We start from the raw sequence: 13,637 nt of genomic DNA, 5'->3' as shown, positions 1-13,637 counted from the left end.
CGCTAGATGTAAGCTCCCACAGCTGTCCCTCGCTCTGACTGTGCCGTGTGGCATGCTGTGACACTGGGATGCCTTCCACCAAGTGCCCCGTGCGTGTCCCCAGCAGTTGTGCCCGCAGCTGAGGAGCCCGACTACCTGCCAGCTGCTTCGTCAGCTGTGACTCACGGTCAGGGCATTTTCTGACCGTTTCTGTGGTTTTGGCTTTCTTCAAACCTTCCACTGACCAGCCCAGTCCGAAGTCATTTAGTCTGGATCTGTAAACACTTGATTGATAATCATACAAGGGCAATATAAAAGCCCGCATGCTGTATAGATTAAAAGAGCAGACATGTTTATAGCCTGATAACAACAGAGCGCTCTGGCAAAGATCGGGAGTCTCAGATTTCCATATCCAGATGATTTTATTTTTGGAGTCCAGTTGGTGGTTTTAATTTTTTGGCTATTGCAAAACCATCATAGGTTTTAGCTGTTGCAACACAGGAGGAGGAGGAGGAAGAAGCCGCTTGGAACAGGCGCCCTGTGCTCTTATTTAGGAGGTAGTTGCTGCTCTCTGAGTACTGCAGGAGGAACGATGCTCCCTCCTCGCTGCCCGGGGAGGGGGACGGGGTGCGACTGTGTCACTTCATAGCACCGGCTCTGGGGGGGGGCACGGACAAGCTCCGATGACATTTCTGCCCAGTCCCGGGAAGGTAACCGCAGAGGTGAGGAGCAGGAGGATTGTAAAGTGGAGCCCTATGGAGAGGAGGAGGGCTATCCTCAAGACTTTAACCAGGAAACGGACTCGAGGCAAAAGTAACCGGAGAGGCAAGCAAACTCTTATTTCAGCCAGCGATCTATCGTGCGCTCTGCTCGGGGGGAGGGCTTGCAAGTTGGAGCTGAAGCCAAGCACTAATGCTGCTTTCGGGGGGGAAATGAGCAGGGGGGGGGCTTTACCGGGCACATCAGCCTTATCCTATCCTCTGCTCTCAGTTTCTTCTGCTTATACTGAAGAAGCTTTGAAAAAAAAAAAAAAAAAAAAAAAAAGTGGGTCTGCAATATCCACGGGGCATTGCAGAGTGCATGTGAACTTGCTGGGGGACCCGTGCTGCTCTGTATCCCTCTTCTCCAGCGTGCCTCAGGCTGAGCAGGCTGCGTCCTGTGTTACAGCTCAGAAGCGCCCACGGCAGCCAGTGTAATTGGTGCTGTGCTCTCAGTGTTGCCTGCCTTGTTCTTTTTGCATCCCCCTTTTGGGGGGGAGGCAGCCTGGGGTCTGACAGAGCAGACTGTTAATGTTTTGGGGATCTTAAGAGTCACCGAGAAGTCACTTCTTTGAAGGTGTGCCCCGGGGATGGAGCTGAGCAGGGCTGAAGTTCTTACCCTGCTGGCTGTGTCTGGAGGGAATGTAGTAACAGCCTAAACCAGACTACCTAGAAAACATTTAAGGCTTCTAATTACTGGGAGAAGCTGTTTGCTTTTCTATTCTCTTCCCTTTCTTCTTCCCTCCTGTGCTATTGGTGAAGTCCTCCCTACTGAGCTGTGCCTACTACTAGGAGAGCATCGCCCTGGGAACTCCAGGGACACCCCGACATGTCCCAACCCCAAAAAAGAAGGGCATGATCTGCTGTAGCTATAAATGAACAGGTTTATTTGACCTTGGTTACTTCCTAGACCATGGAATTTATCACCCTATTTTTTTTTTTTTGTCTTAATAGGAGCCCTGTAGCACTTAAAAAAGCTTCTATTAAAATGTTCTCCTAACTGTACGTGTTGCAGCAGCCACTGCTGTGCCAAAAGCCCTCCTGCGGGGAATACCTCATCCAAGGCAGGGCAGGATAAGCAATATTGCGATGTCCTGCTGGGTTTCGGATATCTGCATGCAAATATCATCTATCTTGCTTTTTTTTTTTTCTTATTTTATTTTTGGAGCTGTGGCAGAGGATGGGAAATGCTCCTTCTCTGGCTTCTTTGCTGGCCAAGGTGCTCCCATGGTGCGTGGTCCCTGGGCCAGCATGGGTGGCTGGCAGTGGGGTGTTTGCCAGCCCGTGCTCGAGCCTTGTCCTCTCTTTGTTCCCAGCAGGGATGCATGCACCTCGTGAACACCAAGACAATGCTGTGTGGTGTTTTTTCGTTATCTTATTCCTGAGAAGCCTCTAGGAGGTTAGAAATAGAAGATGTGGAGTGGCTACTTACTAAGTAGCTTCCTGCATGTCCTTTTTTTTTCCCTTTGCAACTGTTCAGTCTCTCCTTTGCCTTTCCATACTCACTGGATTCTTTGCTGATGGACAAACATATTGCCATGATGACTTTTGGGTTTTGTTACAGAACTGGTATGTGTCTCAGGACAAAAATGAAGCGGGGGTTGTAGGTGCTCCTTGCTTATATAGGTTGAAGGAAGATGCTGCTGCTGCCCCGTTCTAGGCTGTCTGGGAAAAGCAGTGTGAAATGGGGGAAGGCACCACATTGCACTCCAGATACCTGAATTAGCACTGTTTTAAACGAGAACAATCGAGTTAAGTTGGTTGGTTGCGAACAGAAATTATACTTGTTTAGAATGAACAAGTATGGTGGAAATTTTTGTTATAAATCTTAAGGTTGTCAGTTCTTTGTTGTGGTCTTTTCCCCCCTGTTCATGCTACTGGCTGTGGTTCAGCCATCCACAGAAGAGCTAAATCTCTTAAACACAAGCTTCTAGAGGAGATGACTCCTCTTTGCAGAAAATTAACCTGTGGAACACGAGAAGAGTCAGAGGCACGCTTAGGGAGCAAGGAAGTTGTCTGATTTTCTGGACTTCTTAAGACTGGTCCAAAGGGAGGCATTGTGATAGTGCTTCCATTCAGGAAAATGTTGAATTAATTACTTTTTGCTTAAGGATCTGCATTTCACAGGATGCTGTTCTAATGGCTGATGCACTCTTTACCTCTCTGTTGGCAGGGATGCTAATTATTTGCCTGCAGAATCACTTTGCATCCTCAGCCCGAACACATCCGACCGTGCTGCTTTTGGAAATGCGGCGCTGAGCATCCTGTGCTTGGCTTGTAGTCCCCTGACTTGTCCGGTGGACAGCTTCAAACCATGCTGCTTCCTTCCTGTCTCTTGGAGCTAATTTGTCTTCAGAGATTCAGGAGACCTGGAGCCTGCTCCTGGCTCTGCCCCCGTCACGTGAAGTGGGGCTCTCAGAAAGCCATACATCTGCTTCTGTCTCCCCTTTCCATCTGCGTCTTAATCTAGAGAGACACGAACTGCCTCGTACTATGTAAAATGTATAATACGCTGTTGGCCCGAGCTGCTCTGCCTTAATAGACAATGCTGCAATTCAGGAAACCTGTAAAATAATTTTGCAGGGAGGCATGCGGCTGGGGGCTCTTGGTGCAGGAATGGTAGGTGCTTTTTGTTCTGCTCGGACACTTTGCAGGACGTGAAAGAGTTTATGGACAAATCAAGAAACCCTGATGTCCTGAAGGTTTTCAGGACTTTGAGAGGCAGTTTCCAGGCAGGAGCAGGCAGCCTGCCCTTGCCTGTGCTGGAGTTGCAGGCCCCCTTTTCGTGCTGTTCGTGTTGCATCAGAGCCGAGGCACACCATCAGCGGCGAGCAGCGCTGCGCGACCATCTCCTCCGGGTCTGGTATGGCAGCCTGCCTGCTTCACGGCTCCTCCCCAGAATGCACGATTTCTCTTTGGGGGTGGAAAAAATCAAAAATAAGCAAACAAACAGAAAACCCACCCGAGAACAACCTGAGGACTGTGGGGGGGAAGGGAGCAGAACGGTTATTTGGTGCCTTTTTTTCAGCCCTGTTTGTATGAGAGCCGACACTCATTCATAAAGGGCTCGGACAGCCAAAAGCCTTCGGTATGAAACGAAACTGTACAACTGGCAAGAATGGCTCAAAGAGCTCCAAAAAGGCACCGAAGGGCGACGGTGAGGGAAGGGGGACAGCCGGGACGCCACGTTCAGCCCCGTGCAGGGGCTGTTTCTGCAGCAGGGAATGCGGAACTGCGGCGCTGGCGGGGGGCAGGCGGGGGGTGGCCGTGTTTTAGCAAGAATCTGGCGCTATAACTTTTTTTTCTTCTTCTGTTTCAAGTAAACACTCTTCCCCGCCCTCCCTCTCTCCCTCCACCCCACCTCCCTCTCTTTCAATCCCGCTCATGTGTTTCTATTTAAGGGCTGCAGTGCAGACGAATATGATTGGCATCTACAGCCCCCTCTTGACTTTCAGCTCAAGCCTTTAGAGTGGAGAAGGAGCTGAGACGCCAAGGGGAGAGCTGTTTTTTCTTTTGGTTTACTGGGGGGATGGCTCAGCTGTGGATTTATGCTGCTTCTGCCCAGGATTTTTCGCTCTGAATGGGAGCAAGGATTGTGGAAACCATGTTGGGAAGAGGTTTATTTTCAGAATCCATCATGAAACTTTGCAACTAATTCACTGTATTTTCAGCTCCTCTTCAAAAAAAAAAATATTTTTTTTCTTCCCCTTTTTCTTCTTCTTCTCTCCAATGTCCCTCTGTGCTGCTGGGTTGTGGGCCAGAGGAGGCTATTTCTATATGGCCAGCCATTTGGGGATATGCTGCGAGCCAAGGTTGTTTGCTGATTCGCTTGGCTCTGGTGACAACTTGGCCTGTCGTGAATCGGATGGACGGAGGTCGCTCTCGAGGAGCCATGGCTGGAAGCTGGCTTACAGCTTGCTTTTTCCCTTCCCCAGGTGCTGATGCTAGCTCTGAACCCATGATCCTGGAGCAATATGTGGTGGTGTCCAACTATGAGAAGCAGGAGAACTCTGAGATCAGCCTCCAGGCTGGAGAGGTCGTGGATGTCATAGAGAAAAACGAAAGTGGTAAGACAAGTTTGCTGCTTTTCTCTCTTCCAATGGTCGGATTTTTGCATGTGTTCCTCTCCTTTCGGTTTCTTCACCGCGACTTGCAGCCGTACATTAGCTCCATCTGGTACAGTTACTATGTCTGGCTGAGGATGTTGAAGTTTCTCGATGTTGATTTGGGCTGGAGGCCAAATGTTGCCTTCTACTGTAAGAATGTTTCATAGGTTTTGTGCGTTAATTAGCCAAAGTACACTAATGGAAAACGAAGGTGAGGGAGAGAAGGATCTGCAGCTAATGAAGCTGATGTGTAGTAGATGATATCGTTGCCATGCTGTCTCTTCAAGTCTCTGTCAGCGTTTCCATTACTAACTCCCTTTTTGGAGGATTTATAGGTTGACTGTTTAAAAATTGCTTCGGATGAAACTTGGCTTGACAGCGTAGCCCGTGGCCCAGAGCTCAGTAGGGAGGGGAGAGAATGTGCGTAGACAAATACGTGGCCATGCACGGCTTCAAAAACTTGTTGCAGAAGTGTTAATTGGGGAATTTTGAGGCAAGGAGGCAGAGCCTGTCCTGTAAAAGCGAGATGAAATCCCTCCTGCCATCCACTGAATAACCAGCTTGCACTTGGAAAATGAGCTTTTTGGCAAGTGTTGGCATAGATGTCCTTTGTGTATTTTAACTCTTGGATGCCTGCTAGCTTGGAATCTGCCTGAACAAATGCATGAGGCTGTATTCATGTGAGTGGCTGGAGCGGGTTAGCAGCTGGTTTAAATAACTGCCTGTCTTCAGCAGCTCCCCCTCCACCCTCCAGCACTCCTTGTGTATTAATCCAGAGCAGTTGTCCAGGACTGTTTTCCAGCCCACTCGTGACTTGTGTGTCCTCATCCAGAGGAGCTGCTGGCACTTGGAGCCACTCGAGCAAAGGCTCCTGGTGTGCGGCTCCACAGCCGGCTGGCTCTGGAGCACACTGGCAGGGGAACCGGGATGCCCTGGTCCCAGCTCAAGTCCGTTTCCCAGCTCTCTGAGTCAGGTTATCCACAATGATGACCACACGTTGTATTTATACCTTTTTTTTTTTTTTTCTTTTACTGAAGTGGTGATTTCTCTGCTGTATGAAAGCCTAATGCTTGCTTGGCTCAGGGCTGCAGGCAGTTGCTGGCCAGTGACTTGGTTTGGTGTCCAAAAGGAGAGTGTGTGGAAATGCACTGGCTAGCAGGAACAGAAATTCTTGTCTTCTGGGTATTGACTGTATCGCTTGCAAAACCAGTAGAAGCCAGAATGCTCATCTGCCCTGCTTCAAAGCCATCCCTGTGATTGTAAGGGGGAGGGGAAATATCTCAATTTCTTCTGGACTAGTGGACAAGCTTCCTCCCTTCCAAGCCTGAGGGTTCCTCGTTGTCAATAATGGGTGTCACTGCTGTCAGAACAAGCCTGGTTATTGTGGCAACTTATATTCATATCCATGATATCCCTGGCTCTGATAATGGCTTATGGAGCCAAGGGAATTGGGTTGTTAAATAATGCAAGAAGTGTCTGAATTTCAAATTACAGCTCCCTTGTGTTTTCTTTTAATGTGGCCTCTCTGCCTTGTGCAGTTCACAGCATATTGTATTGAACCACATGACGTGGAGATACAAAAGGGTCTGAATTTAAGCAGTGGGCCCAGAAATGTGCCTCTCTTAAGAAAACATCCTTGAATTTGGATTACTGTCCTTGAGACAATATTCTGATGCTTAGCAGCTAGATCTCTTAATCTCTATGCAAACAAGAAGAGGGAGTATGGAGCACTGAATTCCATGTTACAGTTCTGCCCATGTGAAAAAACGTCACCAACTGGTGATGTACATCAAGCATCACTTGCTTTGGATGCTTCTCTAAACCGTTCTGGCAAGGAAACCGTGTTTTACTTTTTCCAAGAACAGTACTCTAAACATACACTCCAACTCTCTCCTAGGTTAGGGATACCACAGGAATGACTTCAATACTTCAGATTCTTGTCTCTTCAGCTGAAGCTGTGAATGACATGTAATGGGACTAGCTAAAGTTTTCTGAAGTGTAAGCTTTTGAAACTTGTAACTTACTGTTTGAATTTGGGCATCTGTTTAGTGTAGGCAAGCATGTTTAGAAGATGTGCTTATGAATTCTAAGAATATGGGAACACACTTTTTAAGAAAATATGATTATTGCACTATGCATGTGTGTGGCAATTCATTTTACTGTCCAGTTATATCGATAAGTGAGAAACTACAGCTGTTGATTATGTAAACTGGACTTTTTCCTCCTGACTTTGGCAAGCAGAGATGAAGGTGTTAAGTATGTCACTGCACCAGGGATGGTTTCTGCAATGAACCTCTGCCATGTACAGTCCGCCAGGACAAGAGGGAATTATGACTAGATAGCATGTTAGCTGCATGGCTGAAGTCCTGTTGGACTGGACAGTGTGCTTTGAGTGTGGTGGCTGTTCTGCTGGGCCAGTATCACAAGCTTCCCTGTATGTATACCTGCTTATAACATAGCGTGTGTCTGGTTTGGTTTCTTTTTTTTTTAAACTCTACCTTGGGAAAGCTAAATAGGAAAAGGCACAGCTGACTGCTCGAGTTTTAAAAGCCTTGCCTGAATAGGGTTGCATGCCGATGCCTAGGGACGCTTTAATGGCTCTTTTGTTTCCCAGAGTGGGAGCTGCACAGCTTTGTAGGGAAGAAACACCTTGGCTTTACTGGCCAGATGGCCTTTACACAGGGAAGTTCAAAAGTTGTTTCCAAGCAGTGGTGCCTGTTTTGTGTCTTACTGGATGTTTTCTTCTCACTGCTTCCAGGGCATGAGCTAGTTACCATGTTTGTGTGCCTCCAAATTGTGTGTCCCCCCATGGACAGAAGCACTTGATGCTTTCAAAGGCTGGTGTGCAGGGCAGAAGTAGAGAGGAATAAAAAATCCTCTAGTGTTTGGTTTATTAAGTCTTACCTAGTTATAGTCAGTTAGGTTAACTTCATCTTAAGTGTGTTGCGCTTACTGCACAGCATTATTCAGTGTTGTTTTTTGCCATGTAAGAGATGGGATTTGAAGCATGTTGCAGTTGGACATGAGCAAACCTATTTGGTAGGGCCTTGCCTCATACTTAGTTTTCTCTGTCACTGAAGCAGAATTGTATAAGCGTGTCTTCATTACTGAGCCAGTGAGAGTTATGACTTGGACATCATTTGAAGTTGAAACTTCTGTTCGGTATTATGACTTTAAAAGCAAGGTCAGTTAACATATGCGGTGAATAAATAATGAAACCTTTCATCTTGGCTGTGGAGACCATGGGTCACTGTAACCTGGCTTGCTGCAGTTGCTGGAGAAGCAAATCTCACTGGACTGAAAGAAGTCTGTAGGACTTTGGTGCTGCAGAACAAATAACGCAGTAACATACCAGCTCTTGGTCTTTGAAACTAAGTTTTTGTAATAAATACCTACCTTGGTTCAACAGAAGTTGTCCTTCAGATCTTCCTCTGAATTCTGGTTATACAAGTGGAAGGCCCACATGGTGCCTGATGTGTCTGAGGGATCTTTGTTTTTTCTTCTGTCAGCTGAGGCAAGAAAAGCTGCATATAGCAGTGGTTACAAATGCATCAAGAGGAAAAATGGACGTTTACATTCTTTCCAGATAGCATCCGGGAACAGGCTGCAGTTACGGGGTCTGTTTCTGCCTGAAGCGACTCATTTGTTTAAATGCACTGTGCAGGCAACCTGCACTGGCCAATGCTATCTAAACATCTCCGAGCAGCTTCAGAAGAATAATGTGAATAGCTGACCTGAGTCTCGTCTGTCCAGCAAATTTGCTTCTTGAAAACCTTAACTGAAAAAGCCTTGTGGAGTGTTTTGATGGTACGTATTTGTGCTGCAGCAATGAAATGTGACTTTAAAGCAGGAATCCAAAGCAGATTTCTTTAAGGTAGAAGGGGGAGGGAACTGGGCCCAAACAACTCCTTCTCTGCCAAGTTTTGCGTGGATGTGGCTTGAAACGGTCAAGTTATGAACTGTGGCAGCAGTGTTTGCAATGGAAAACCTGACAGACGGGGAAGTCTCAGCACGCTCCCGAGCACCTCGGCCTCCGCCATTGCTCTTCCCTCACAGCCCCCGCGAGCTGCCTCTGTGGTGGGGAAATCGAGGGGTGGTGTTTTCAGCAGGGCCGCAGCCATTTCCTTTGCAATCGTATAACTGCAGACCAAGTTCTGATATTATATCGCACACAATAAGTAAAACAAAGCTATTATAGCTTTGTTTTGACTTTCTCGGGACCCAGAGGGACCTCTGAGAAGGGAGGCCTGCTCGTCCTGTTTGGTGCTGGGATGTGGGACGCAGCACTACAGTGACACCATAGGAAAGACCTCTACTTCTTAGGGTGCCCTGGCTCAGGAGTCTTGGGACCTGCTTGTTGTCCATAATGTCAGATTAGTGCCCACCTGGCAATGTGCTGTGTTACCCCGTGGTTTCACTTGTGCCACTCACTGGCTGCAGTGCTGACTGGGGAAGGGGACATAGAGAGGCCACAGCTCTCCTGTGACTGATTCCTGGGGGCGTGCTGGCTTCCTGACTGCCAGCTCCATTTTATTAGTATGAAGGCTACATCCTACTCATTATTTTGAAGACTTCATCCTACTCATGGGGAGCACTGCACCCTTTATTTGGAGGGTTTCTGGGGTTTAGTAACTGTTCTCAGTTGCTACCAAGTAAAGCCAGGATTACTTCCATGATGAAATTCTGCATCTTGGCCAAAGGTACCACCTTTAAAGTCATCTAAATAGAAACAGAAACATGTTTTTGGCTTTGTTTTAACATCTTATGGATCAACCTTTCCTCTCTGCCATGCGTGCTTTCACAATTAGCATTATTTTCAGTCCCATTCTTTAGGGTACTTGTTTGCTTTTAATTCTGTGAATCCGATTGTTCCTGTCTCACATCTGCTTTCTGCTGCATTCCCCCTCTCTCTAGGATATTACCATCTGTGTGCTCTCTCTTTTTTACTTGGGAGAAGCATGTCGCTATGTGCAATGGTAGCAAATCTGTGTTATCTTGCAAGTTGGCCAAAACGCAGTGCACTTGTTTGTTCTAACAGATAAGTGATAAGCGAGCAGTTTCCTGGGCTCCAAGCATGGGTACAGCTCTACACCAAATTGCAAATGCCATTACCGTGTTTACTTATGAAGTATCAATGGCTGTGCATCCATTCCTTGTATGTATTGCCACACACAGTATGCCTAATTGCCAACATCATGCTTTATTTCAGGTGCAATTGTGCGTGCTGGCTTTCTCTGCAAAGCTTTTGTGTGGTTTGTTTTTGTTTTTGTTTTTTTGTTTTTTTTTTTTTTTTCTTACGGGGTGTTTCAAGAGAGCATGGTCCAGCAGATGTGACTCAGGACTTAATTTCTGTTTGTATATCCAGCCCTGACCTGCTGTTTGATCTGAGAAAACTACTTCAGTTCTTTGCGTTTCCACTTCTTCCCAGCATGGCTGTGTATTTGAATTGCAAACTTTAAGAGACCACAGTTGTGATATAAAAAGTAAATACTGCCTAGAATGACAGGCCATCCTTGAGCTGTGCCTGGAATGTTAGGAGGAGAAATCAAACACTTGGGTAGGTCAAATACTTTTCCTAGCACTGGTGGTTTTGCCCAAGAAGACGTGTTTAGGTGGGCAGCCAACACTAAATACCTAGGACAGCTTGTGCAACTACTCCTGTGTGCACTGATATTCATAGTTCTCTAATAAGCAGAGCTGAGTGTAAGGACGGATCACCCCAAATCCCTTTTTCAGAAAGTAAAGGTTGCGACAGTGAAGTCCACCATCCTCTTCTGAACTCACTGCTGCCTTGCTGTGCTCCCTGCCTCTCTGGGCCTGTCACCAGCCCTGCAGTGAAGGATACTTGATCCACTTATGAATCAGTTCCTGTCCTGCCGTGGTTTTCTGCCCAGTGTGTATGTACTAAGGCAGACAAACACAGGCCATCTAAGGAGGCAGGGTGGGTGAGGAGGAATGTTTGGCTAGAAGTTACTGGAAAGTTGTTTAAAATCCTAAAAAACAGCTTTTGTAGAAGTTTTCCCTCCAAAGAGGGACAATGCTGGCAAAGCATAGATGCTTTTTTTCCTTCAGACACTCGCAGCTCCATGGCTGGAGAAAGATTTCTCTGTGCTGGCGGAGTTCCTGAGTGGTCTGTGTTGGGTAAGGATGCTCAGTGGCACTCGCTAGTCTCATTGTAGCAGTGTCTGACTCTGTCTTCAGGCTCCTTGGAGCTGGTGATCGAGGCTAGTTGTTCTCCTGTTTTGTTTTGCAGCCGTGTAAGCAAAGCAAATTCGGTGTGTTTGGTGGGATTTATTTTAAGCTTTCGCTGTCTGGAAGCTGGCGTCCGTGGAGGGAGCCTGGATGCCTTGTTTTAAAGTCCTCAATGAAAATGAGGTCAATGGAGTATTGGTAGGATGGGCAGGAACAGCCCATCAGGACTGATCCAGGCTCTCTGACTCCAGAGGAAGCCTGAGCTTGGAGCGGAGAGGTAAAACTGGATGGGTTGACTTGCTCTAGCCAAGTTCTCACTGGAGATCCGCTCCTTTCTGGGAACAGTGTGGCCGACCAACCCTGCAAAACAGGCACTCCCTCTTCCAGTGGCCTGTTTGCAAAATATTGAATGGACAGGGAGAGAGCTTACGCTCTCACCAGAAACTGCCAGGTCAGCAGGAGATGAGGAGGAGCCCTCCTTCCTCTGCTTTTGCCCCTGGGAGCCCGAGGGTGGGGTGACACTGTCTAATGACTTTAGCAGCTGTACTACGCTGGAAGCAGCCCTTGACAGCCTACCCTGACCTTTCTGGTGATTCTGTTTTGTAAGCTATTTTCTAACCTCTTCTCTTGCTGTTTTTTTCTCCCTTTTTCCCTAGACTGATTTGCTTTTTAAATGTCTCTGCAAGGGTAAGAAGGTGGTAGCTGCTTTTCTTTTCTGACTGTTCAATGTTCAGCAGTCAGGGGATCTTGGTATGGCTCAAGCCCTAATTCAAGCTTTGTGGGCACAGTAAATCAACTTAAATTCTCAAAGGAAGAATGCTGCAATGTTTCTGAAGCAGTTACTGCCAAGCTGTGGTTCAAGGATGCTGTGTACATGTGCTTGAACAATAGGCTATTTGGGGCTGATGGTTCTAAACCTGCACCAAACCACTTTGAAGTCTGTATTTTGGGCGTGTGCAGGGGGAAGGCTGTGATCTGACTCACAGGAGAGAAGGTGAAACCTGCTTGTCTGCCTGAAAAAAGGATCAGAAATGAGAGAGAGTTTCTTTGAGCTCTTGCTCTTTGTCGTGTCCAAAATTCCTTGCCCTTACCAAGAAGGAAACTCTGCAGAGCATGAAGAACACCAGCATCTCAGCTGAGGCTGGGAGGTTGCTGTATGAAATGTTTGAATTATGGATGTGTTGTAATGTTCATGCTGCTGTCTCGTGGTGTCTAAATATCTTTCTTCTGCTCTACTTAGAAACCTACATGGCAAGTGTTGTGCGTTTCTGAGTTTAAGAGCTTGGAAGGGAATTTGCTATGCTGGAAGCAAAGCAGGGCTGTTAATGCTCTGGTTTCCAGAGCTGTGTGCTGTCACTGTGGGAAATGAAGTTGTTTTCCATTGCTGCCTCTGAGATACCTGTGTTTTGGGGACTCTGCAGAGGGATTAAGTGGGCTCCTGCTTTTCTGCTGGGAATACTTGTTCAGCCCTGTGACAAGGAGAAGTTCTCCCTCCTAATTGTATTGTGATGTTTCCATCTCTACTGGGAATCCATTCTTCATTTTGTGGACACCGTTGCTTCATTTGTGCAGTCATGACGTGCAGTGTGTCCTTGCTTTTCCAATCACACTTCTTCAAAGTGACCAACTCTCTTTGAACACTTGAAATACGGCCGCCTGGTACCTCCATGCCTTCTGCAACGCCTGCCTCTGCTGGAGCTTTCAGGGGACACCTCCACACTGCTCTGGATCACTGCTAGCAGGGATGTTTTGTTTGATGGGATGGAGGGATTGATTCATGGCTTGCTATTTGGGCCCCACTTGAGTTGGGAACATCTCAATATCAAACCAAAGTCAGCTTCAGCACATTTGTAAAGCCTCGCTAATGTTGGCTGATAGTGCTGCTTCCTCACGTTTATCATGGAGGTTTTCAGTGCAGTAAGGAGTTAATGACTATTTTCCAAGTTACGCTGCCCCATTTAATTTTCCTATGGAAGGAAAAATGTGATTAATGAGTAATAGGGACACAAGATGTCATGAGGTCATACTACTACAAAGCATCTCCTCTTTAATTCCATTTCAGATCCTATCTATGTAGAGTTGGCTTTTAAGTTTTTTTTTTTTGTTTGTTTTTGTTTTTTTTTTTTTTAAAGGAACCTCTCTCCAGATGGAGACACAACAAAAATGAGCTTTCAATGTGAAATCATTCTTACAGAGTATATTTTCCTCAAATGTCTTGGGCAGGAGTACGTGGTTTATTTGCACGTTTTTGTCCAGTTTCCATTGTATTTCCATTGTTTTTCTTAATCTTGGGCAACTGGTATTCTGGCAGAGCAGGCTTAGTTAGGCTTTTTTTTTTTCCCTTTTATGTAGCCATCTGAAGTCCAACCACTTTAACTTCTGCATTCATTGGCATTTTCTTTAGCTGATGTCATGTCTCTGTTGGACAGTTCTCCCACCCTCAAAATTTCTCTAAGCTGGGGGGAAATGTTACTGCTGTGAGTAGGAAGTATTTAGGCACATTGAAATATGCATCTACAGAGCTGGCTTTTTAGCTGTCCTCTAAGCATCCTCTTGAAGTAAATGTGTTCCCTTTTAAACTTCCCTCCACCTGGCTTGATGT

General features: G+C 46.6%; 1 protein-coding gene across 3 annotated transcripts in view; it reads left to right on the top strand.

Moving 5' to 3' along the window:
- The first annotated feature begins 562 nt into the window (after positions 1-562).
- Positions 563-13,637, top strand: part of SH3PXD2A (SH3 and PX domains 2A) — a 68,138-nt gene continuing 55,063 nt past the window's right edge. For 2 of the 3 annotated variants that reach the window (XM_084290276.1, XM_084290275.1), the window contains exons 1-2: positions 563-804; positions 4,673-4,804. In XM_084290276.1, the coding sequence (XP_084146402.1) occupies positions 663-804; positions 4,673-4,804 (274 nt within the window). In that variant the 5' untranslated portion in view covers positions 563-662. The remainder of the gene's footprint in view (positions 805-4,672; positions 4,805-13,637) is intronic. The other variant, XM_084290277.1, reaches the window with a different exon arrangement.

The sequence above is a fragment of the Netta rufina genome (genome assembly GCF_964035555.1).
Source record: "Netta rufina genome assembly, chromosome: 7".
Classification (NCBI taxonomy): domain Eukaryota; kingdom Metazoa; phylum Chordata; class Aves; order Anseriformes; family Anatidae; genus Netta; species Netta rufina.
Note: the sequence above shows the minus strand (reverse complement) of the source record. Positions and strands in the feature narration are given on the sequence as shown.